Source organism: Entelurus aequoreus, linkage group LG19 (assembly GCF_033978785.1).
Source record: "Entelurus aequoreus isolate RoL-2023_Sb linkage group LG19, RoL_Eaeq_v1.1, whole genome shotgun sequence".
Classification (NCBI taxonomy): Eukaryota; Metazoa; Chordata; class Actinopteri; order Syngnathiformes; family Syngnathidae; genus Entelurus; species Entelurus aequoreus.
Window position 1 is genome coordinate 31,708,280 of NC_084749.1, and position 25,799 is coordinate 31,734,078.

Sequence of the window (25,799 nt, forward strand, 5' to 3'; positions counted from 1 at the left end):
AAGGCCATGTCTACACTAAGTCGTTTAACCCCTGAAACAAATAATTATTTAGCCTAAGCCCCGTTTCAGCCACACTAAACCAGCGTTTAAGGTCCCCCTCCTCGGACAAATTTTTACATGGGTAAGTCAGCCGTGAAATTCTTGAATCTCTGGCACTTAGCTTTGTATGGACTCATTAATCGTTTACATAGTGAGTTCGGAGAGGAAGTGACGCCAGAAAGACCCCGCCACAGCCAGCTTCATAATAAAGCTCAGAGCTAACCACTGGAAATAAGAAGGTGAGTCATCCAGACATGCCCGTGTTTCTCCTTCTTCTACATGTACAGACGCTTGTGGAAATCACACATGAATACCTTAAGAGAGAGCAATTGCAGCTATTTGGGATACAACACTTCTCAGACGGCAAGAGAACTTTCCAAAGTCAGCTGTGATTCTACTTAGCGAAAAACTTTGTCCATTTGTTGAAGGAGAGACAAGGATAATGCGAGCTCCCGTGGATGTGATAAAAAAGATATACCGTGTGCTTTGTATTACCTGGCCGTCGAGGAAAACAGCGAATGCATTTGGACTGGCAAAGCAGACTGTATCAGTTATTGTCTGCCATGTATGTTGTGGACTCAACGTCTAGGTCCAGAGTATATAAAGTCACCAAAAAGGAATGGACAATGAAGGTGAAGGCAAAAGAGTGAGGAGTGTCCTGACCAGATATCTAGATCCCTGGATTGATTAGTGTTAAATGTTCTTTATCACATTGTTTATGTGTCTAATAAAGATTTGGTTAATTAATGATGGCTCAGGTGTGATTCACTACAATAGGGCTCAACAGCACACTGGATTCCAGTTAATTGAAATACCACAACACTGGATATTGTTCAGATAAGTTACATTTAAGAACTCGCACACAAAGCAACACTGGGGATGACTATGACGTGCGCATTTTCCGCGCATGCGTACTAGGTTGCGTTGCACCGGCGGACGGAAGAGGTCTTAAAGGGTGGCATTGTTGTTTGTGGACACGGATAAGGTTAGGTGTGATTTACCCTGGATAACCTTAGCGTAAACGGGGCCTAAGATGAATGCAAGACAATTGGAAGCAAAATCAGTTATCCACTAGTTTTTGTTTGATGAATACCCCCCTGAAAAGCAGAGTCCTCTACAGTGGAAATGTGTGTTTTGTATTTTCCTTTGACCAAATAAACAGACCAAAACAATGTCCATTGTAGAGGACGCAGGTCCGCAGAAGGATATTGTATAAAGGAAATATATGTGCTGTGAACTTATTAACCTATTGCATAACAATTCTGCATTGTGCAAAAACCTTTTGCCTATAAAAATAACACTTTCATTGTGTAGTAGTGACCAAACTTCAGCTTTTAGCTTTTGAAAAAAATAAAACACAGGCTTATTTACAAATTTGTTGACAGCGTTCCGCACTAATGGGCAGCCATGCACATACTGTACATCATGAACACACTCATAAAGCGTGTGAATAACATCAGGGGAGTTCAAAAGCCCCTTGCCTCACATATATCCTGTATGGCAGCATTGATGACCACACCAGGAAGTCAGGTCACAGCTGTGTGGGGTTCTCACACTTTAATATTGGCAAGATGGGATGTTATGCTTCCTGGCTCCCTTCTGAAATACCGAACATTATCGGTTGAACACGCAGACCTCACACAGTAACACAACAAGATCAGATCTCCAACAATGACAAACCATTTTTTTTCATTGAAAAGTCTCGACATGGCAGCTCTCTGGGAACAGGGTTGGTTGTCACATTTTTGACACCAGTGTGAATCGCTTATCATCAAAACTTCATTCCTACATTAAAACCTCTAAAGGCCTTAGTGGCCACATGCGTGGACAGCACCTTTTAGCTCTTATTTCTAAAATTGTGTACACTACTGAATTGGGTTCTTATGCCGCTTATGTGGACACTTATACTGCTATCTGGTGGTGTCAGAAGAGTATAACATACAATGGAATTTGGAAAAAAAAGTGTAAAAATAAAAATTTGCATGTCACTACACATGAAGTACACGTTTGTGTACTTACGGACTAAGTACATCATATCAAAAGATGATTTTTAGTTTTTATTGCAGTTAGGGTCCAATAAGCCCAAATAGCAAAGATAAATAAAAAAAAGCATGCAAACAAACAGCTTGGGCCTTAAGAGGTTTTAAACTGAAGCTGAAAGCGTTGTATTGAAATCGCATTGTAACAGAGAGGATCTGATTGGTCACTGCCCCACTTGGCAAAAACGCCAAGCAAAAAATGGAAATAAATTGCTTCTTCCGCATATTTCCAAACTAAAATGTTGTAAGTTCCTCGATGGCCTATGCAACACAAAATCAATTAGGTAGCTTTTGCATCATCCTTCTGAACTAATAAAGCAACAATTAGTAATGGGGCGGTGTGGCTCGGTTGGTAGAGTGGTCGTGCCAGCAACTTGAGGGTTCCAGGTTTGAGTCCCGTTTCCGCCATCACTGCCGCATAAAGATGTAATTAGTTGGGTGAGGCAGACGTAACTACAGTGGTGTGCCGTCAGGGCCAGCAAGGCCTTCTCTGCTGGCCAAACATAACCAGAGATCATGATCATAATTAAATATAGACGTGTTTTTTTTTTACTTCCCCTCAATATCTAAAAGTATTCATATTCTCTTCATGTCATATTATGCTCCTTCCAGATAGAGTTTTTATCCAATCAGAATTCAGCTGGCTTATGTTGCCATGCTGTACAAAATCTGCTCAAAGCCTTCAGAATCAACAATGCGGCGTCTGTGCACTGTAAGTGAACGGGGACATACAGTTGATAGACAGTTGCGATAGCCAATCAGATCACAAGTTGTTGTCAGAAAGGCCTTCTAGATGGCCTACGGCAGATATATAGTGATGTTATGAGCTAGGTAACATAAGAACTCCATTACCCAGCATGCCACAGTAGTGCCACGTTTAGTCATGCTGGCATCGGGATGATTTTGATGAGCACCTTGTGGAGTAAACTTTAAGAACTCGGCCAGCACGCCTCGTCTGCATCTTTTATGATTAGACAGGACAACACATATATTTGCAAGGTCATTTTCAAGAAGGATATTTAAAGAGAAACTACATCTTGTGAGACCATGTCGGCCAACCCCGGAAGCTTGAATGGTTTCTACAGATTGTGAGTTCAGATATGTTATTTCTTTATTTTTTCACCTTTAAAATGTTTTTTGCAATTTTAATTTTGACACTACCACATAAGATATGTTTTAATTGCTGATGCGGGTTTATTTATTTTTAAATGCGCCAGAAAAAAACCCGTTATGTACACTGTTGGTGGTGATTCAATGCCCAGTAGTGCGTAAATGTCTTCCTGTATAGTATTTGTCCAGCAATGGTCATGTGGTGACATAAATGATGGTACTTTGAGAGGTAATCATTGAAGTCGGACATCACTGAAGGCCTAGGTGGGAAACGCACGGCCAAGCCACTGCGTAACTAACATAAGTCATTCCAGAACCAAAACCCTATCTCCAACTAAACGCATCCAGAAGTATGCGAGGTATAATGCAGCTGGCCCTAAAGCCACAGCCACACACTGAACTGACGTGGAGAGATATCAACGGAATGCATTCACAAGAAATGATGACAATAACTGCGAGCGACGCAAAAAGGGCGGGTACAAAGCGAAACAATTAGCAACTTTGAGCAATGCACTTTCAACGTGGGGTTTTGTGCAGCAGAATTCCCGCAAAGAAAGTAGCAGTGTTTTGTGTTGTCAGCACAATAATGAGAATATAAAATTAGCTTTGGACACAGAGGACCCTGTTTTTTTGTTTTTTTTAATCTTCTGTTTTAAGCCTCGGGAAAGCCCTTAATCCTGAATCAGCAAAACAGAATGGGTCTTAATGAAAAAAGTGATCTTATTAGGCATTTAAAGTGATTCATGCACAAGTAGGAGGATTTGATAAACACAATAAAATACCAATAAGGCCTGATCACATCGTTTGACAGGAGGGGTATCGTCCAAGTTTTTACCAAAGGGCCAGATAAAGAGATCCTGCAGCATTTGCGCCGTCAGTCTGCGGATAGAGGCGAGAGTTGTGGCAGAAAAACCTGAGCGTCCGACAGTTCCTGGCTGAGAAGAACATGGCAGTGCTGAAACACATCCTAAACTCAAGGAGGTCATCGAGAGGACTCCTTTTGAAGACGTGGATGACATAAGGGGCCTGATCTATTCAGATCCGAAGAATAAATGCTAAATGTTTAATACATGTGGAAAAGTGCAAAAGTGGTGCAGAGAGCCCTATTAGAAATTAAGTTATTACGTTTATACCGGCTGTCAAAATGGAGACACTGGATCATTTCCCTCCATATTTATGACATCATATGGTCTAACCCAGGGGTCGGCAACCTTTACCACTCAAAGAGCCATTTTGGCAAGTTTCACAAATTAAACAAAGTAATGGGAGCCACAAAAAAAATTTTTAAATTTAAAATGAAAAACACCGCATACAAAGCTTAAATGCTTTGTGCTATGTTAACCAGGGGTCTCCGACACACGCACCGGCACGCACTTTAATGTGGAAATTTGATGTTAGTGCAGCCCGCGAGTTTTGAATGAATGGCGCTTGATAGCGTCATACTTGCCAACCCTCTCATTTTTCCCGGGAGACTCCCGAATATCAGAGCGTGATGACACTGCATTTGGCGCCCTCTACAGTCCGCCCTAACGGTGTACCTGCTCGACCACACGTAGAATGCAATTTCAGCTTGCTCACGTAAGTGACAGCAAGGCGTACTAACTCAGCAGCCACACATCTTACACTGACGGTGCCAATACCCAGAATCCCATGCAGCCCTAACTCTTCCGCTCAACCAACGCACGGAGAGGGGGGTGGGGGGGGGGGGGTTGATGTGTGGGGGGATTTGGTGGTAGCGGGGGTGTATAATGTAGACCGGAAGAGTTAGGGCTGCAGGGGATTCTGGGTAATGGTTGTGTTGTGTTTATGTTGTGTTACGGTGGGATGTTCTCCAGAAATGTGTTTTTCATTCTTTTTTGGTGTGGGTTCACAGTGTGGCGCATATTTGTAACGTAACAATGTTAAAGTTGTTTGATACGGCTACCGTCAGTGTAAGCTGTGTGGCTGATGAGTAAGTATGCTTTGCTGTCTCCTTTGTGTGCAAGTAATAACAACATGCAACATGTGGCTGGACTGGCACGCTGTATGTAAATGCTATAGAGGACAATTACTGCAGTGCAATTAGGGCACGCCCTTTATTTAGTAATTATAGTGTAAATAGGATTATTTTTTCCCTGGGAGTAATCTATGAGAGACACTGAGATCCATAAGTCTCCTGGGAAAATCGGGGGGGTCGGCATGTATGTAGCTGAGCCGCATCAGAGTGGTCAAGGAGCCGCATGCGGCTCCGGAGCCGCGGGTTGCCGACCCCTGGTCTAACCTGTGGTGTTTCTTCATGTTGTTGACATGCAGCACACAAATTTAATATGTACCACCTTTTCTGGGCTGTATTATCATGCGATTTAGACAACAGAACCTGCTTTTAGCACGCTGAAGCAGCGCACTGGGAGGCGCTGCCGTTTTGTGATGGTGCATCTGGAATGATCCAAAGGAAAAATAATGCACATTGCAAGATGTGTTTTTATTTGTATTTTTTTTCAAAAATCGCCAGCAGACACCAAAGCCCCTTATATGGACAATTTTGACAACAATTTTCTTCAAGTGAAAACTTTTGGAAATAACATTCCACTTTGCGCAATCCACACACTTTTACTCAGAACACCTGTAATTCGCACTCTATGACAGGTGGTGCTGCTTTGTCAATTTAAGGCCGTCAGAGCTAATGTTATTTGCGCATGGTGCCGTCCGCCAAAAATAACAAAGAAGTAGAAGCGAGGTGGTGAATAAAATGGCGAACAGAAGAGAAGGGGAACACGTTCAACCTGTAATTTAACACATGTATTATCCCCTCGTTGTATATCATGCAATGTTATTTATTAATGCCTCAGTGTTGTGTTGTGATGCAGCTGGGAGGAAACAGTAGCTCTGACGGCCTTACATTGACTCAGCAGCACCACCTGTCGTTGTGGAGTGCAAATTACCGGTTCGCTGAGCCCAAGTGTGTGAATCGCACAGAGTGCAATATTACTGCCAAAAGGCTAGAATATTACTGCTAAAAGTTTTAACTTGAAGAAAATTGTTTTTATATTTGCAAATCGTTTTTTTACTTGAAGAAAATAGTTTTTTTTAATTTGCAAAAAATGTTTATTAGTTTTAAAGAAAACATATTTTTTAACTTGGGAATCGGCAGTAGTAGCGTAAGTAAAAACACTCTTGCGTGCTTGTGGAGTTTTGGCAGTAATTTCACTCCATACCCTTAAGTCATCCAACATTTACAAAAAAATTAAATAATATTGCTAAAAAGACAACATGTCATCACAGTCTAAATATGTTAAAACACACGTAGGACTGAGAATTATCTGTCTGTCTGTCTTTGCAGCGCAGTCGCCTCGTTTCTCACAACCATTTGTGCGTAACTGTGCCAGTTGCGCTCATATTTCAAATGTGTTAGTTTTTTCCAATTGCTTACACACTAAATTTTACATTTTCGCACAGTTAACAAACGTCTACACACAGTAAACAAGTTTTGCCTAATATTAGGCATAGACTCGGCTTCACATTTTTTGCGAAATATTACACACAATGTTTCCCATCTTGCAGACAGATAACGATTGTGATACACACATTTTCACACTTTACACACACACTAGAATTGTGATACACACATCTTTACACCTTACACAAAGATAAGGATTGTGAAGTTACTTCCTGGTCAATCCAATGGGCTGGCTTCCCAACGACCAAACTATTGAACACATTGGATAATCAAATCCACCAGATTTAAAGACACACATGTGATGAATTGAAAATACAGCTTTCAAGCGGGTGCTACAACTATACAGTTTTTTTCCAATTGAAATTTTTATCTCTAGATTTTTTTTCAAACCTTTTTATTTGTCTCAGATTTTAATTTGTACTGCATGTCATTGTTGACTACTGTGATATGTTACTTTACCTGACTGGTAAAAAAAAACATATTTTCAGTTTGCAGCATCATTGTTGAGCACTCCTTGAAAAGATTACAGGATATTTTTACTTTTTCTTTCGGTCCTTAAGTATAGTCCCACTTCAAAGTAAACAATGACAATTGCTATGGATTAGCCAATATATTTTGTCAAGTTACAGTAATCATTCATCATACGTGCTAAAAAGGTCGGGCAAAATGCCCCAAACATGTGATTTCTTATAGTAAAAATAGGGTTTTTTACAAATGTGTTTTGTATTTATCACTGTTGTGGGTAACTCACTCCAATAGTGTCTTATCATTTGAAGTCTGTGTGAGTGAGATGACAATAAAACTAAATTTTTACAAATGCTCGCTTTATTTTGATGAATGGACATATGTTTTGACCGAAGTGTCTCATTTTGCAAATAATTTAGGGCAGGGGTCGGCAACCCGCGGCTCCGGAGCCGCATGCGGCTCCTTGACCACTCTGATGCGGCTCAGCTACATACATGCCGACCCCCCCGATTTTCCCAGGAGACTTATGGATCTCAGTGTCTCTCATAGATTACTCCCAGGGAAAAAATAATCCTATTTACATAGCATTTACATACAGCGTGCCAGTCCAGCCACATGTTGCATGTTGTTATTACTTGCACACACAGGAGACAGCAAAGCATACTTACTCATCAGCCACACAGCTTACACTGACGGTAGCCGTATCAAACAACTTTAACATTGTTACGTTACAAATATGCGCCACACTGTGAACCCACACCAAAAAAGAATGAAAAACACATTTCTGGAGAACATCCCACCGTAACACAACATAAACACAACACAACCATTACCCAGAATCCCATGCAGCCCTAACTCTTCCGGTCTACATTATACACCCCCGCTACCACCAAATCCCCCCACACATCAACCCCCCCTCTCCGTGCGTTGGTTGAGCGGAAGAGTTAGGGCTGCATGGGATTCTGGGTATTGGCACCGTCAGTGTAAGATGTGTGGCTGCTGAGTTAGTACGCCTTGCTGTCACTTACGTGAGCAAGCTGAAATTGCATTCTACGTGTGGTCGAGCAGGTTAGGGCGGACTGTAGAGGGCGCCAAATGCAGTGTCATCACGCTCTGATATTCGGGAGTCTCCCGGGAAAAATGAGAGGGTTGGCAAGTATGACGCTATCAAGCGCCATTCATTCAAAACTCGCGGGCTGCACTAACATCAAATTTCCACATTAAAGTGCGTGCCGGTGCGTGTGTCGGAGACCCCTGGTTAACATAGCACAAAGCATGTAAGCTTTGTATGCGGTGTTTTTCAATTTTAAAATTTAAAATTTTTTTTTGTGGCTCCCATTACTTTGTTTAATTTGTGAAACTTACCAAAATGGCTCTTTGAGTGGTAAAGGTTGCCGACCCCTGATCTAGGGATTAAGAAAATGTAATGTTGTGTTTGGAAACGTGTGTAAATCTTTTTGAAAAAAGACACACAGTTAGTAAAATTGTGTGTAAGCAAATGGAAAAAACTGTAAATATAGACGTAGAACAGTTTTAGCCTTGATAAATCACACTGCGACTGCTAAAATGACTATGATCTTCTCATCCCAGTACTGTGGGCGTTGAAATAATCAGCGCATATTCTGCATAAACATAAAGAAAAAATGAATTGTGCTCTCTATTTTGCTCATTCGTAGACCAGCTTTGCGTGTACTATCAAGTTTGCTTGTATTTTAATACACGCAAACCTTTAGTAGATCAGGCCGGAAGATGACAGAGATTATTGAGCTGTGGAGGATCCCAGAAGAATCTTTCTATTAGTGAATGAAAGGGTGGCAGAGAAGGCTGGGAAAGTGTGTCAGACTTACTTCCAAGGCCGTTTGAATTTAGAATATATATTTTGTGGCACAAGCACTGGATATAATTTTTGCGTGTGATGCAAGACACCAACAAATACAAATGCATTTTTTTTGCAGAATTTAAGTTATTATCTTTCAGAATATATAAGCAATTAAATAAAGTATCCCAAGAGAGCAAGAATGGGATTCACCTGTGCACTTACGTCTAACATTGTATTGTGTTGTTTGGGTAGAGACAATGAGCTTTTGTCTCACTGCATCCTATTTTTCTCCATAGGGCTGACGCACACATTCAGAGACCCAAACTCCTCCACACATGTGCACACACACACACACACACACACACACACACACACAAACACCCTCATCTAGACACAGTTCCTCCTGACTTCCGTCAGGTTGCAGCAGTTAATGACAAGAAAACAGGAACAATATGATCGTCTCATCCTGCCTCACACTTCCTGCCCTCCTTCTCTTTCCCCACTTCTGGCAGACAGAAGGATGAAAAAAAAAGACCTTGTTGTGGCAAAAGACAGAAGTTTTGTTTTATTTGAGTATTTGCGGTACAGGCGTGAATAGTACGGGTGGTTGGCAGAAACGCTGCACATGCTTACTACTTAAAGTCTAACTACTACTCATAGTTGTGACATTTTTGGTTGATTAGACCTTTTTTTGGGGGGTATTTTTTTAATATTCTGCCCGCAATTTTTCCAGAAATTTGAAAGTCTTTAACTACACAGTCAGGCCCTGTCTACATTAAGTTGGATAACCCCTGAAACGAATAATTATTTAGCCTAAGCCCCGTTTCAGCCACACTAAACCATCGTTTAAGGTTCCCCTGCTTGGATAATTTTTTACACGGGTAAATGCGCCGTGTATTTCTTGAATCTCCGGCTCTTAGCTTTGTATGGACTCATTGATCGTTTACAAACTGAGTTCGGAGAGGAAGTGAAGTCAGAAAGACCGCGCCCCACACTGGAAGTGACGTCAGTTTCATAACAACCAGAGCTAACCACTAGAAAGATGGAGGCGATTCATCCAGACATGCCGTGTTTCTCCTTCTTCTACATGTACAGACGCTTGTGGAAATCACACATGAATACCTTAAGAGAAAGCGATTGCAGCTATTTGGGATACAACACTTCTCAGACAGCAAGAGAACTTTCAAATGTCCAGGTCAGCTGTGATTCTACATACCGAAAAACTTCGTCCATTTGTCAAAGGGGAGACAACGAGAATGCTGGTTGCCGTGGATGTGATAAAGAAAGGTAGCGTGAGCTTTGTATTACCTGGCCGACGAGTGAAGACTACAAAAAACAGCGAATACATTTGGACTGGCAAAGCAGACTGCATCAGTTATTGTCCGCCATGTATGACGCAGACTCAACGTCTAGGTCCAAAGTATATAAAGTCACCAAAAAGGAATGGACAATGAAGGTGAAGGCAAAAGAGTGAGGAGTGTCCTGACCAGATATCTAGATCCCTAGTTTGATTGATGTAAAATGTTCTTTATCACATTGTTTACTTTCACATGTCCATTAAATATTTCATTAATTTATGATGGCTCAGATGTGATTGACTACAATAGCACACTGGATTCCAGTTAATTGAAATACCACAACACTGGATATTGTTCAGATGAGTTAAATTTAATTTAATAACTTGCAAACAAAGCCACACTGGAGGTGACTATGACATACGCATTTTCTGCGCATGCGTATTATGTCGCTTTGCGCTGGCGGACGGAGGGGGGTAAGGGGGTCTTAAACGACCATTGAGTGTGTGTGGACAAGGATAAGGTTAGGTGGGATTTACCCTGGATAACCTTAGCCGTCTTAGTGTAGAAGGGGCCTCATATTGATCCAACACACTTTAATGTAGTTTATTTATTGAGGTGTGAGGGAGGGGGGGGGGGGTGTATATTGTAGCGTCCCGGAAGAGTTAGTGTTACAAGGGTATTTGTTCTGTTGTGTTTATGTTGTGTTACGGTGCGGGTGTTTGTCATTCTTGTTTGGTGTGGGTTCACAGTGTGGCGCATATTTGTAACAGTGTTAAAGTTGTTTATACGGTCACCCTCAGTGTGACCTGTATGGCTGTTGACCAATTATGCCTTGCATTCAATTGTGAGTGTGTCAAAAGTCATAGATAATATGTGACTGGGCCGGCACGCGAAAGCAGTGCCACCAAGGTTTATTGGCGCTCTGTACTGTAAAAGTCAAAAATTTTACTTTTTGAAACCGATACCGATAATTTTGAAACCGATACCGATAATTTCCGATTTTACATTTTAAAGCATTTATCGGCCGATAATATCGGCAGTCCGATATTATCGGACATCCCTAATTAAAAGGGCACATATCACACCAAAGTGCATGCACATGTTTTACTGAAGCTCACAGAAACCACTAAAATTGCACATTGGTGTCATTTTGGGAGACAAAATATTCAGAAATGAGTATTCACTCACTGAATAAATATTGTCTAAAGCAGTGGTTCTCAAACGTTTTCCACCTCCTGAAAGGATATCTCATGTTGTCCACACCCACCAAATAATTCTGTGAAAAGTAGCCGAGTAGTTGCCAGTAAACACGTAACCATCTTAGCGGAAGCAATAAAGATATGCGTCACACGTATTTTCACAAACAATCATGTTTCTCTTTATATGAAACCTGAACACACACACACACACACACACACACACACACACACACACACACACACACACACACACACACACACTTACACTACCGCACACAGCACCTGATGAGCTGTGGTTGTGACGAAGGAAGTGAAAACTCCGTCCATCTGCTTTAACAGGAAGTCAACAGAAGCCACAGAAAGGCGCACTGACGTCAATCAGAGCCACAGGAACACCTCCCCACAGCGCGCGCACACACACACACACACACACACACACACACACACACACACACACACACACACACACACACACACACACACGCACACACACACACAATAATGTATATGTGTCACGATAAGCACTCATTCAACTTCTACAACTTGTCAAACCACAATTGCACAAATATTACAGGTTAAATACCATCACTCAGTGAAATACTCAATTATACAGCCGCATGACGCACAAACTTACACGCACACACACACGCTGTCAAGCACATATAATTAAAGTTGCAAAAATATTACAGGTTTTGAGAGGATGGGCTAAATAATGTGACTAAATCATTGTTTTCAACTAGAGTTCCGCAATCTTCAATTGATCATGCAAATGATCTCATGATTAACATTTACTCGAAATAGTAGAGGTTTATATTATTTACGGTGAAAAGATAAAGGTGTAATTCTCTGGTATGTCAAATCATTCACATTACTTACTATAAAAGTATATAGTGCCGTGCAGGGGCCCGCTTATACTGTAGGTTGTATTCAGTCACATGACTTTTTCTGACCTGTTAACTTCCAGTAAACAAAGTGGCGGTCAACCAAACCAATATGGCAGCAAACAGAGTACGAACTAGATCTTACCGCTAAAAAAAGATACAAGCAAAAAAATCGAACCAGGCAATAATCAGAATCAGAAATACTTTAATAATCCCTGAGGGGAAATTAAGATTTTAAATACAATCCCATTCAAGAGCAGAGAAACATTACAGGGAGACAGAACCGGATCGCTAACGGGTCTGCCAACTTCCGGCGCCCCTTACAAAAAAGGTGAGAAACAGGTAAACACTGAGGGGGGGTGAAAAAAATTCAGTCTAAGCCTGGGCCACTGGAGAGGGGGTCCAGACTGAAGTCAAGGAAAAAAACCTCATAGCCATAGCACACATTAACATGTGTGTAAGAGGGAAACATCAAAGAACACCAAGGACATTAAGACATTAAAAGAGCAGAGCTGATGCAACCAGCCATTTCTAAACACAGCTACAAAAGTAAAACAAAAAAAAACAAAAAACATATACACTGTGGTGGCCTCTGCGGTGTTCCATGCCATCGTCTGCTGGGGTAGGGGGAGCATGGCCAGAGACAGGAGCAGACCCAACAAAGCAACCAAGAGAGCCGACTCCACCCTCGGCCGCCCACCAACTCTCGGCCAGTGTCCAGTCTGCATGGATGAGCAAGAATGCGTCCAGGGAGACTGAGGTGTCCTTGGACCAATAGACTCGATCCCTACACTTAATCGAAAAAAAGATTTGTCGAGTGATCTCAAGGATTAAAGCACCGGTTGAGTTCCCAGGCATATCTTACTAGCGAGTGCTCCAGACATCATTCTACATGACAAACCAGACAAAAACTTAGAAAAGCATGGAGGCCTACATCTTCTTTGTGTGTGGCTGGGTCAAGGAAATTGGTTTCACGATTCTCAAATACGCAAATATGCATCGTTTTTGCCCGGGTTAGGTTGCATTTCATGATTTAACTTCGTGTCTTGCGAGGACGCGTCCTTGTAAGCAAACTGCGAGTAGCCCTTGATTCAATGTTTATTCATTTTACAATTATGATAACCACTCAAAGATAATGGAAGACACCACTGAAGACTTGGCTGGTTGTGAAAGAAGACGGGGAAGGGATCACGGCCATGTTGCCTTGCTGTTGTTGCACGCACCATTCGAGTATGCATGCTTTTTTTTTCAAAATATAACTATAGATGTAATGTTGTGTATGTCCTGAAAGCTTCATTTATGATTGATGCCTTTGGTAAAAGCTTAACTCTTTTAGGTTTTCTCACAATTGCTTTCTTTTATTTAGACTTGCCGAGTTTGTGCTTTAACAAACACTGGTTCCTCAGACCTCGTCCCCACCAAATTCAAGACTCTCATGACAGACATCTCTGCGCTGCAGACCCGTCTCCGCTCGACATGGTCTCCTGCTGGCCCCACTATGGACTGGACTCTCACTATTATGTTAGATCCACTATGGACTGGACTTTCACAATATTATGTCAGACCCACTCGACGTCCATTGCATCCGGTCTCCCCTAGAGGGGGGTGGGGTCACCCACATATGCGGTCCTCTCCAAGGTTTCTCATAGTCATTCACATCGACGTCCCATTGGGGTTGTGAGTTTTTCCTTGCCCTTATGTGGGCTCTGTACCGCGGATGTCGTTGTGGCTTGTGCAGCCCTTTGAGACACTTGTGATTTAGGGCTATATAAATAAACATTGATTTATTGATTGATTGATTATGGGAAAAAATGCATTCTACTATTGTGCCACCACACAGTGGAATGCACTACCAACAGACCTTAAAATTCGAACTTCCCTACTAAATTTTAAAACTGCCATAAAATCATGGCTCAGCTCAAACTCTACCTGATCTGAACCAAAATAGATCCCAAGCAACTCTTCGAAGCATCAAACAGGTTTATATGTGGTTATAGTGTATATATATTTTCTCATTCTGTTTTGCACACTTTTGGAGTCAACATGTGCATAGTCATGTACATAGCGTCATGCACATAGTGTATATACCACCCCCAACCCCTAATTTTTTGGTCTTTATTGTTTTTCAAATCACCTGACATGTATACTGTGTATATGTACATAATTTACAATTTTTTTAACGTAATTTTTTATATATATGTTACAGGTTATATATCTTTTATTATTGAATGTATCAAATGTGATGAATATTTAATGGACCACAATGGAAACAAGCCTTTTGGCTTTTTGTGCCATCCATTTGCCTTTTTAAAGCATTACATGGATTAAATTCTTTAAGATGTCAATAAACTTCTCAATCAATCAATCAATGGTAGCAACAAACAATGAATCAATCAATCAATCAATCAATCAATCAGAGTTTATTTATATAAAGTAGCCCCTAATCACAAATGCCTTAAAGGCCTTCACAACCCACAACAACATCCTCAGATCTGAGCCCACATCCGGGAAAGAAAAAACTAAATCCAATGGGAACAATGGGAAACCTTGGAGGGATCGCAATTGTGGGGGATCTGACTTTTTGTTTGTGTCTGCAAATATTTCCCTCCTCTGGTATAAAATATACTCTGTGTTCTTTTTGTTTGTTTGTTTGTAGATAGAAAAATATTTTGTTCCTGAAATAATCATTACACTTGTTTTATGTGTTGGTACACATTATGAAGTTAAATTTCAAGTACCAATGATTGTCACACACACTAGGTGTGGTGAGATTATCCTCTGCATTGACACATCACCCTCACCCCTTTGGGGTTGAAGGGAGCAGTGAGTAGCAACGTTGGCCACGCCCGGGAATCATTTTTGGTGATTTAACCCCCAATAATAATAATAATAATAATAACGGATTAGATTTATATAGCGCTTTTCTAGGCACTCAAAGCGCTTCACAGAGAAGTGAGAACCCATCATTAATTTTTACAACTCATTCATTCATCATTCATTCACCGGTGTGAGCGGCACCGGGGGCAAGGGTGATGTGTCCTGCCCAAGGACACAACGGCAGGGATGGTAAGAGGCGGGGAGTGAACCTGCAACCCTCAGGTTTCTGGCACGGCCAACCCTTGATGCTGAGTGCCAAGCAGGGAGAGCAGGCTGTTCTGTAAACATCCCCTGAGGACTTTCAAAGATGAATGTTTTTGACCTCCCTCCCTCCTCAACAACCCGAGGGTCCAACCTTTGACTGATATTTTTTACTCTTCCCCCCCTTTCCCAATATCGCCTTTTTCCCACCTTTTAAAAGAGCGCCGTAAGTGGCTGATCCGTTGGCGGTCCCGTCTTTTCTCCCTGTAACATATGTCTGCTCTTAGCGGGACTGTGCCGAAAATGTAATTTCAGTTCTTATGTGTCTTGTACATGTTAAAGAATGGACACTAATAAAGCATCCTGAATCCTGGAAGGTAATGGGTCCCATTTTTATAGTCTTTGGCAGGCCTGGCCCTAACCAATCTGGTGCCCTAGGCAAGATTTTAGGTGGCGCCCCCCCACATCGGTAGTGAAGTGTATATACTCACAAGAAACCGAATAGCTTTGTCTTTGACCTTTATTTTTTACTTAAAGAAAGCAAATTAACATATTATATGAGAATGTTATGTTATGATTATCTTTAACCGAATCACAGCAGTGCTTAAATTAAAAAACAGCATTCCCTCTCATGTGATATTGCTTAATTAACATTAATGATGTGCACTTTAACAACTAGGCTTACAACTATGCCTAATATATAAAGTGACTATTACCTGCAGGGCAAACATTAGCTAACCAGAAGGCAATAACAATGTAAACAAAAAACACCTGCTTAAAAGAGCTAATACAAATGTCCCTGAGGAATGTAAGGTGGGAGTACTGTAATTACCTAACGTTACATTATTATTTTCCATAACAATTTAGCCCCCTCCACAATATTAACCCGACGTTAAAACAGAACTAGCTATTTATTGATTAGCAATTGCCGAATCATGTAACATTAGCTTATGCTAAAAGCCAGCTGACACACACTAGGTTACTATCACATTCTGTAACAGACAAATAATTCCATGTAGGCTAACGTTACCTACCTGCTACCTCTGTCTTTTTCTCGTTTCTCCTCCTCTTCTTTTCTATTTTTTCTTCCCTGGGCCCCTGACAGTTTTGGCCGTTTTGACATCTTGTGTTGACATTTTTATGTTGTGACGTCCAAAAAGAATCATGATACGGGAAGAGAGGGGGCGCACCATGCGGGGGGAATGGGGGGACGTAAAGTTGTAACAAATAATATTTCTATTAAATAGGCTTCACTTTGCATTTTAATTAGCGTGGGATTATTTTTTGTATTTAGAAATAATAGTACCAACTTTTTTTTTTCTTCTTTTTTTTTTCTCCAACATTTGTGGCACTGGCGTGGCGCCCCCTGATGGACGGCGCCCTTAGCATTTGCCTATACGGCCTATGCCACGGGCCGGCCCTGGTCTTTGGTATGACTCGGCCTGGGTTTGAATTCACAACCTACCAATCTCAGGGCGGACACTCTAACCACTATTTACAGTACCTCAAATTCAAAAAATTCTAACTGCCCTTTAATGTATTTTCATTCAATAAAAAATACAGAATTTGAGTTTTAAAAACTCCACAGTGTGGGTCACCACTTGTTGTATGCCAAAGCATTAGTGAGAAGCACTGATGTATACAAATAATTAAATACAAATAATAATTTACCCTTTGAAAGTGTTGTTTAGTAAATGTAACTTGAAATAAAAGTCTTATAGTATTCAGTACACCACAGATACTTTATTTACTGCAGAATGTTTATGAAGACAAGAAAAAAAAAAGAGCAACTTTGAAAGGACAAAAAGTTGTTCTCTTTACCCCCACAAAATGTATCAAAAAGAATCAAAACCATGGCTGTAAAACCAGGTACGGACCGTACGTAGCGTGGGTTACCTGTACTGTTGCACCTCTAGTAAGAACAATTAAAAATATGAACAAAATGACAGTTGTCAGCTGTTTGCATATATTACCTCAATCTAACATGGTGGAAATGTTTGTTACACGATACTGCAGTAGTAAACAGTAAGGATGCAACAATACTCGGTATAATCCGCTTTAATTTGAAAAAATAAATAATCCGAATGATAGGAAAAAATGAATCATGATAATTCTTTTTTGCCATATCGCCCAGCCCTGTATTACATATAACAATATGTAATATGTTCAATATTTAGCGTATTTTAGTCATTTTAATCATTGTAAAGCAGAATTCACCAAGCGTTGGATTGTTCACCCACTAATTGGGAACGTGAGCTGGCATTAGACCGTTGTCAGACAGGTTAGTTTCACCCTACTGATGTGTTGTTGCAATAGGAATTAATTTCCGTTTCCATAGCAGCACACTTTAGACTTCTGGCAACAAATGTGTGATCCTACTTCCGGAAACAAAGCTGTGTGTGTGTTGTAATTAGAGATGTCCGATAATGACTTTTTTGCCGATATCCGATATTGTCCAACTCTTAATTACCGGTACCGATATCAACCGATACCGATATATACAGTCGTGGAATTAACACATTATTATGCCTAATTTTGTTGTGATGCCCCGCTGGATGCATTAAACAATGTAACAAGGTTTTCCAAAATAAATGAACTCCAGTTATGGAAAAAAATGCCAACATGGCACTGCCATATTTATTATTGAAGTCACAAAGTGCATTATTTTTTTTAACATGCCTCAAAACAGCAGTTTGGAATTTGGGACATGCTCTCCCTGAGAGAGCATGTGGAGGTTGAGGTAGGAGGTAGCGGGGGTGTGTATTGTAGCGTCCCGGAAGAGTTAGTGCTGCAAGGGGTTCTGGGTATTTGTTCTGTTGTGTTTATGTTGTGTTACGGTGCGGATGTTCTCCCGAAATGTGTTTGTCATTCTTGTTTGGTGTGGGTTCACAGTGTGGCGCATATTTGTAACAGTGTTAAAGTTGTTTATACGGTCACCCTCAGTGTGACCTGTATGGCTGTTGACCAAGTATGAATTGCATTCACTTGTGTGTGTGAAAAGCTGTAGATATTATGTGACTGGGTTGGCACGCAAAGGCAGTACCTTTAAGGTTTATTGGCGCTCTGTACTTCTCCCTACGTCCGTGTACACAGCGGCGTTTTAAAAAGTCATACATTTTACTTTTTGAAATTTTAATTTCCGATATTACATTTTAAAGCATTTATCGGCCGATAATATCGGCAGTCTCTAGTTGTAATCATGGCAGACTTGGTTATAGACAACGCAGACGACTATTTTTGGACAATTGAGGATTCACAACGTTATCTTTTTGAAGGTGAATGAAAGGAGAATGAACTGCTGCTTCTAGAAGCGAGCTTGAAGAAGGGGATGAAACGTTGCTGGCAGACGGAAGCCGATAAAGTGAGGTCGGCGTGACACGAAGCTACAAACATGGACTCTGGTGACCAGCTATTTTGACATAAATGGCGTGCTTACCCTTCACTTGACTTATATCAAACAAACCTTTAACAAAGTGATCGCTGAAAACTTGTGCTTTTCTCCTCGTCCCTTTGTAAAATCTTGTACTCTTTCCACCTTCTTGATTACCTCGGAACGCTGATGAAACTTTTACCTTATCACGATTTAAACGGTTCCAACAGCCTGAAACACTGCTTGCATAGGGCATTTTTGTTTGGAAGAGGCAAAATTGCGCCCAGAACGCTTTGACAACAGACCACCACTTCGAGCTTTGCATAGTTAATTAGCCGGACATGACGTCAGTGTCCTGCTACATCAGGGGTGTCCCAACTAGGACCCGCCAGCGTCTTCAGTTTGGCCCGTCAGTTTTGCCCATCACATGTTAAATAAGGAATTTGACTCTAGCTGAGAGTCTACTTGCTGCATATTTGCTGTCAGGTCAATGACCATGAATTCTACATGGAAATGTACACAGCACAGCATTTACCTATTGTACACAGCACAGCATTTACCTATGTGACCCAATCCAAACAAAATATTTTCCACTCATGACGTAAACTGCAACCAAAACATAAAGTCAACACACATGGTCACACATAACACAACCTTCTCCCGGAACTTTGTGGATATTATGAAAAAAACTTCCACAAATATATACACAATTCAAAATTACACTCATAATGCATAACGGGAAAAATGCAAAACAATCTCCACATATATTCATGTTATGCACATTTTGGCTGCTTGATATTTCTGATTAATTACAAAGGTTGACATGGAAGTAAACAAGGTAGACATACAGTACAGGCCAAAAGTTTGGACACACCATCTCATTCAATGCGTTTTCTTTATTTTCATGGCTATTTACATAGTAGATTGTCACTGAAGGCATCAAAACTATGAATGAAGACATGTGGAGTTATGTACTTAACACAAACAGGTGAAATAGCTGAAAAATAGAATAGAATAGAATAGAAAGTACTTTATTGATCCCTGGGGGAAATTCAGCCAGCGAGCTTGAAGAGGTAGTCACCTGAAATGGTTTTCACTTCACAGGTGTGCTTGAAGCTCATCGAGAGAATGCCAAGAGTGTGCAAAACAGTAATCAGAGCAAAGGGTGGCTATTTTGAAGAAACTACAATACAAAACATGTTTTCAGTTATTTCACCTTTTTTTTGTTAAGTACATAACTCAACATGTGTTCATCCATAGTTTTGATGCCTTCAGTGACAATCTACAATGTAAATAAATAGTCATGAAAATAAAGAAAACACATTGAATGAGAAGTTGTGTCCAAACTTTTGGCCTGTACTGTATATACGCATATATATATACATATATATATATATATATATATGTATATATATATATACATATATATATATATATATGTATATATATATATATGTATATATATATATATGTATATATATGTATATATATATATATATATATATATATATATATATATATATATATATATATATATATATATATATATATATATAGTTACTTACACATTTTTTTTAGCACAATGTGGCCCCAAAATCTAAAAGTTTGGACACCCCTGCGCTACATACTGCGAGTGTGTTGCATTCATTGTAACTGACAAAGTGGTTCTTGCATAAAAAGGCAAAAAAAAACCTTGCAGGCCCTGCAGGAGATCACATGTCTGTACATGCACACGCGTTGACACACTGCATGCACAGGGTAACAATCACGTGGTGACTGAAAGGGAGGGAGGTTTCTTCTATCTGTCAGTGGGCCGTGTTATCAGATCGTTGTGTCTGAGCTAGCTAAGTTTTGGCGAGGTTAATGAGTGTGATGAGGAAAAAAGGGAAAGTTGTCACGTAGGCGGCTGCGGTGAATGATAGAAAGGCAGGATGTGGGAGTGCAGAATGGTAGACAAAATGATGCTATATAAACAAAGGAGCACATGCAAATGTTGAAAGTGGAGATAAACAAGTTAATGTTGCTTTGCGATTAAAATATACACGTGAGCGTCTTACCTGGGAGGCACACTTTGGTGACTGCAGGCTGGTTTGTGGCTGCAGGAGACCTCCTGTAAGAAGGAATGACACATGTAGGTAAAGATTGTGCTCCTTAATGGAGACAGCAGACAAAAGGACCATAATGACACTCTGTATTAAATAGGGCAGCAAATCTTTGGGTGTCCCACAATTCGATTCAATATCGATTCTTGGGGTCACGATTCGATTATAAATCGATTTTTTCGATTCAACGCGATTCTCGATTCAAAAACGATATTTTTCCGACTCAAAACAATTCTCTATTCATTCAATACATAGGATTTCAGCAGGATCTACCCCAGTCTGCTGACATGCAAGCAGAGTAGTAGATTTTTGTAAAAAGCTTTTATAATTGTAAAGGACAATGTTTTATCAACTGATTGCAATAATGTACATTTGTTTTAACTATTAAATGAACCAAAAATATGACTTATTTTATCTTTGTGAAAATATTGGACACAGTGTGTTGTCAAGCTTATGAGATGTGATGCAAGTGTAAGCCACTGTGACACTATTGTTCTTTTTTCTTTTATAAATGTCTAATGATAATGTCAATGAGGGATTTTTAATCACTGCTATGTTGAAATTGTAACTAATATTGATACTGTTGTTGATAATATTCATTTTTATTTCACTACTTTTGGATTGTTCTGTGTCGTGTTTGTGTCTCCTCTCAATTGCTCTGTTTATTGCAGTTCTGAGTGTTGCTGGGTCGGGTTTGGTTTTGGAATTGGATTGCATTGTTATGGTATTGCTGTGTATTATTTTGTTGGATTGATTAATACAAAAAAATAAATAAAATAAAAATAAAAATAAAAATAGATTTTTGAAAAATGAGAATCGATACTGAATCGTACAACGTGAGAATCGCGATTTGAATTCGAATCGATTTTTTCCCACACCCCCAGTATTAACTATCAAAAATCTAAATGCACATCGTTGTCTTATCCGCTTTAGTGGAAGAGAAAATGAGTGCGACCACACCGGAAGGTCGGCCGTGTTTGGACATCATAGCACTAGAAACGCAACGATTATAGATTTTGACGAAAAAGAGAAACATGTGTAACTTCTAGCGCGTAGAAAAACACTAACAAACGGGGGAATAGGGTCCATGGTGCAAAGATAAGGGTGTCCTGAAAACCAGGAATGGATTTTTTCAATATACATTTAGCAGTCTTTATGTGTGTGGAACTGGAGTTGACTACTAGTCTAGAATGGAGAAAGGAAAAATAAATTAGAGTTTCCGCCCTGAGATCAGTCATAAGACTATAAAAATGGGAACCATTACCTCCCTGCTTGGCACTCAGCATCAAGGGTTGGAATTGGGGGTTAAATCACCAAAAATAATTCCCGGGCGCAGCCACCGCTGCTGCTCACTGCTCCCCTCCCCTCCCAGGGGGTGATCAAGGGTGATCGGTCAAATGCAGAGAATAATTTCACCACACCTAGTGTGTGTGTGACAACCATTGGTACTTTAACTTTAACTTTAAACAAACCAAAATAGAAAATGGGTAACACTTTAGTATGGGGAACATATTCACCATTAATTAGTTGCTTATTAAAGTAACAAATACTTAATTTAGAGTTATTTGGACACTAGGGAAACATATAAGGGTTAGGGTTAGGGTTACTAATAAGCAATAATTCTGAGGTTATTGAGGTAAGACTCTAAGTTAATGGCTTACTGGTTGTATAATAAGGCCATGCAGAATAAGGCATTAATAAATACTTAACAATGACTAATAAAGAGGCAATATGTTACTAATTTGCATGTTAATAAGCAACTAATTAATGGTGAATATGTGTTCCCCATACTAAAGTGTTACCAGAAAATGCATTGACGGCAACTTTTAATGACTCGAATGGCTGATTGGTTAACATGTTGGCAGCACAATCAGAAGATTGAGGGTTCAAATCTTTGCTTCCATCAACCCAGTCAATTACTCTTGGGAAATTCCATTATTAATATTCTGTTCTGATTACATTGATGTAATCCTTTCACAGTTCACATACGTATCACTTTGCAAATTTAGGGCCTTATCTACTCAGATTTCAAAAAGCCGATACAAATCGTGCCTTCTATGAGTGAGCATTTTAAGGGTGATCTACTAAGGCTGCATGCGCATTCGATTACAAGTGCAAAAGGAGTGCAGACCGCCCTTGCATGTACTACCGGCTGTCACCGTGATTTCCCTCCACATTCATGACAGCATTCTCCTCCGACCTGTGGGGTTTTACTTTGTTGTGGAAGATGCAGCACACAACTATAATCTGTGCCACCTTTTTTGGGCTATAGAGAAGCACGATCTAGACAACACAACCTATTTTTGGCACGCCATAGGTGCGCTCTGGTCACTAACTATAACTGTGTTGGTACGCTGGAATGATCCAAATGCAAGCATATGCATGTTGCAGGAAATATTTTCCTAAATGAAAAAACAAACGCCATTAAATAAAAAACACTTGCAGACACTGAAACAAATAAATGTATTAGTTTTAATCAGCACCTTAAAGTGGAACTGCATTTTTTGGAGAATTTTGCCTATCGTTCACAATCATTATGAAAGACATGACGACGGATTGATTTTTTTTTAATGCATTCTAAATAATAAATACATTTGATCAAAAGTCTGCTTACAATGTAGCTTATTGGAGCCTTTCAATTCTGCCTAGAGATTCCCTAAACAAACATCCAAACACCTCCATTGAAGTTTTATATACATGATATAAGTATATATTAGAGATGCGCGGATAGGCAATTATTTCATCCGCAACCGCATCACAAAAATCGTCATCCACCCGAACCAACATTTTATCAAAACCACACCCGCCCGCCACCCGCCCGTTGTTATATATCTAATATAGACGATGCAAGGCATTAGTGAGGTTAGAAAGCTTTTGCCTGTTAAAGAAGGGAGACTGATCCAATGCAGCAGAGACATTCAATGCGTGCCACACATTAATATCTCTTGGCCACGCATTAGTGGCTAAGAGATATTAATGCATGATAATATTATTTATCATTATTATAATATTATTGTCATTTCCATTAAGAAAGTGTTGACTATTGTTGCCAATGCACTCAGATCAAGAATGCGTTCCTCACACTTCGTGTGCGCAATTGCAGCAAGCAGAACGATGCTTTTAAGAAGTTAAAAACATGTTTTAGAAAGACTAGCCCTATATTTTCGTTAGGTAAAAAAAATTTTCTGAATTTATTTCAATGAATATTAACTTGTTAACGTTATAATGCTCAAATAGGGACGAGGGCGGGGTGCACAGTGAAACAGTGAACAATTTTGCGACAAAGATGAACCTTTATTGATTGATCTGCAGCCATGACAAAATATCAGACAATCTCCATTGTCAACGACAGGCAGGAAAATAAAGATAAACACATAGCCTATGTTGTAGGCATAGGCATAGCTCATACGTTTTTAAGTTGAAATAAATAAAAAATGTGCCTCATAAGCCTTAGGCTGTCAAACACGCGCACAAACTTAAATTATACAATAACATATGTATGTCATCACTATTTAAACAAAAATAAATTAAATAAATAATAATAATAAATGACCTGCAACTTATTGGCCAAGGTAAATAGCTGAAGGGGGGAAATCAAACCCATCAGACTGCACTTTGTCATCAAACTTGAATTATAATGAAAATAGACGGTCGCGACAAACAAAGCAGGCTGTTTCAAAGAGTGCTGCTCGTTTTTTGTATGTGGGTAACAACCTTTAACTATGTATATATATTTCCGAATTGGTTCAACTGCCACCCGCCTGAGTCTATTTAAAATCTATTTTTTTCGTCATGTTCGCCCCCGACCCGCGGTTTATCCGCGGACTCCGCGGCTGTGTCCGCAAACTGCACATCTCTAGTATATATGTAATGTAGTAACAAGCACATGTTTAATAACATTTAATATTTACGTATTTTGATAGTTTTAGCATAAGCGGCGCATTAATTTCAAAAACGCATCACGTTAGCTTTTTTTTTCCATCACCGATTTCTGCTCACTGCAGACTTTATGAGAGCCAACAAACATAATAGAACATCACTTACTGTACAATGTCTGCTGTCATTAGGATGTCGACTGTTAGGATGTTCATATATTCCCATTTAGATGAAAAATGTCTTATAATCCTCACGAAGAAACGGGGGAGCGCTTGCCATGTCGTTCTCGCCAGTTCCAAGTCCCAAATTGCGGTAAAAGTGTACCAACTTGTCGGATTATATCCTCAGCTATCTATTTTTCAGGTGAGAGGCATGATTTATGATCTACGATAAACTTACAGGGAGCAGGGAAGCGAGGAAGCAGCAGACCACTCAATCATGTAAACATAAGGACACAGGGAAGTGATCACATTGCCGCTATAATAACAAAATCACTAATACTTGGTTAATATTCAAGTCACGAAATGTAAATTGAGTATTGGCGCGTTTTGAATGGTTATTTATCAGATTTTATGGGCGGAATTGAGGAGCTCCTATTGGTTCCAGTATAAGTGGACTTTTACTTAAGTTTATTTAATATTTAGAATGCATAAAAAATAATCCATCCACCATCACGTCTCTCATAATGATTGTGAACGAAAAATTCCAAAAATAGTGCAGTTCTCCTTTAAGTCATCCAGCAGCTATAAAATGGTGTTGCTAAATAGACGAGGATAGATTTCTGTCTGAAAACAATCTTATTTCTGATCTTGGTGGGACACTTTCTATTGCTGAAGCAATGTTTGTAAAAAAGAAAAATCCTTTTAAACATGGAGGAAACTGGCCTGTCTATATACAACATTATGAATTTGTAAGCAATTTGTAGCCATTAATATAGAGGGTATTTTTTTAAACTGCAATTCATTATCTGTACTGCCTATCCTGGGCAGAGTCGCAGGAAGCAATCACAGCGCTGTCAATTTGAATCAGCAACTAAGCAAACATTGATGTTTTGGTCATAGAGGGGAAGTCGTAGCACCAAGAAAAC

At 39.9% G+C, this 25,799-nt stretch overlaps 1 protein-coding gene across 5 annotated transcripts in view; it reads right to left on the reverse strand.

The window, feature by feature from the left end:
• Window positions 1-25,799, reverse strand: part of pde4ba (phosphodiesterase 4B, cAMP-specific a) — a 444,992-nt gene that overhangs the window by 117,959 nt on the left and 301,234 nt on the right. For all 5 annotated transcript variants that reach the window (XM_062028304.1, XM_062028303.1, XM_062028305.1 and 2 more), the window contains one exon: window positions 20,792-20,844. In XM_062028304.1, the coding sequence (XP_061884288.1) occupies window positions 20,792-20,844 (53 nt within the window). The remainder of the gene's footprint in view (window positions 1-20,791; window positions 20,845-25,799) is intronic.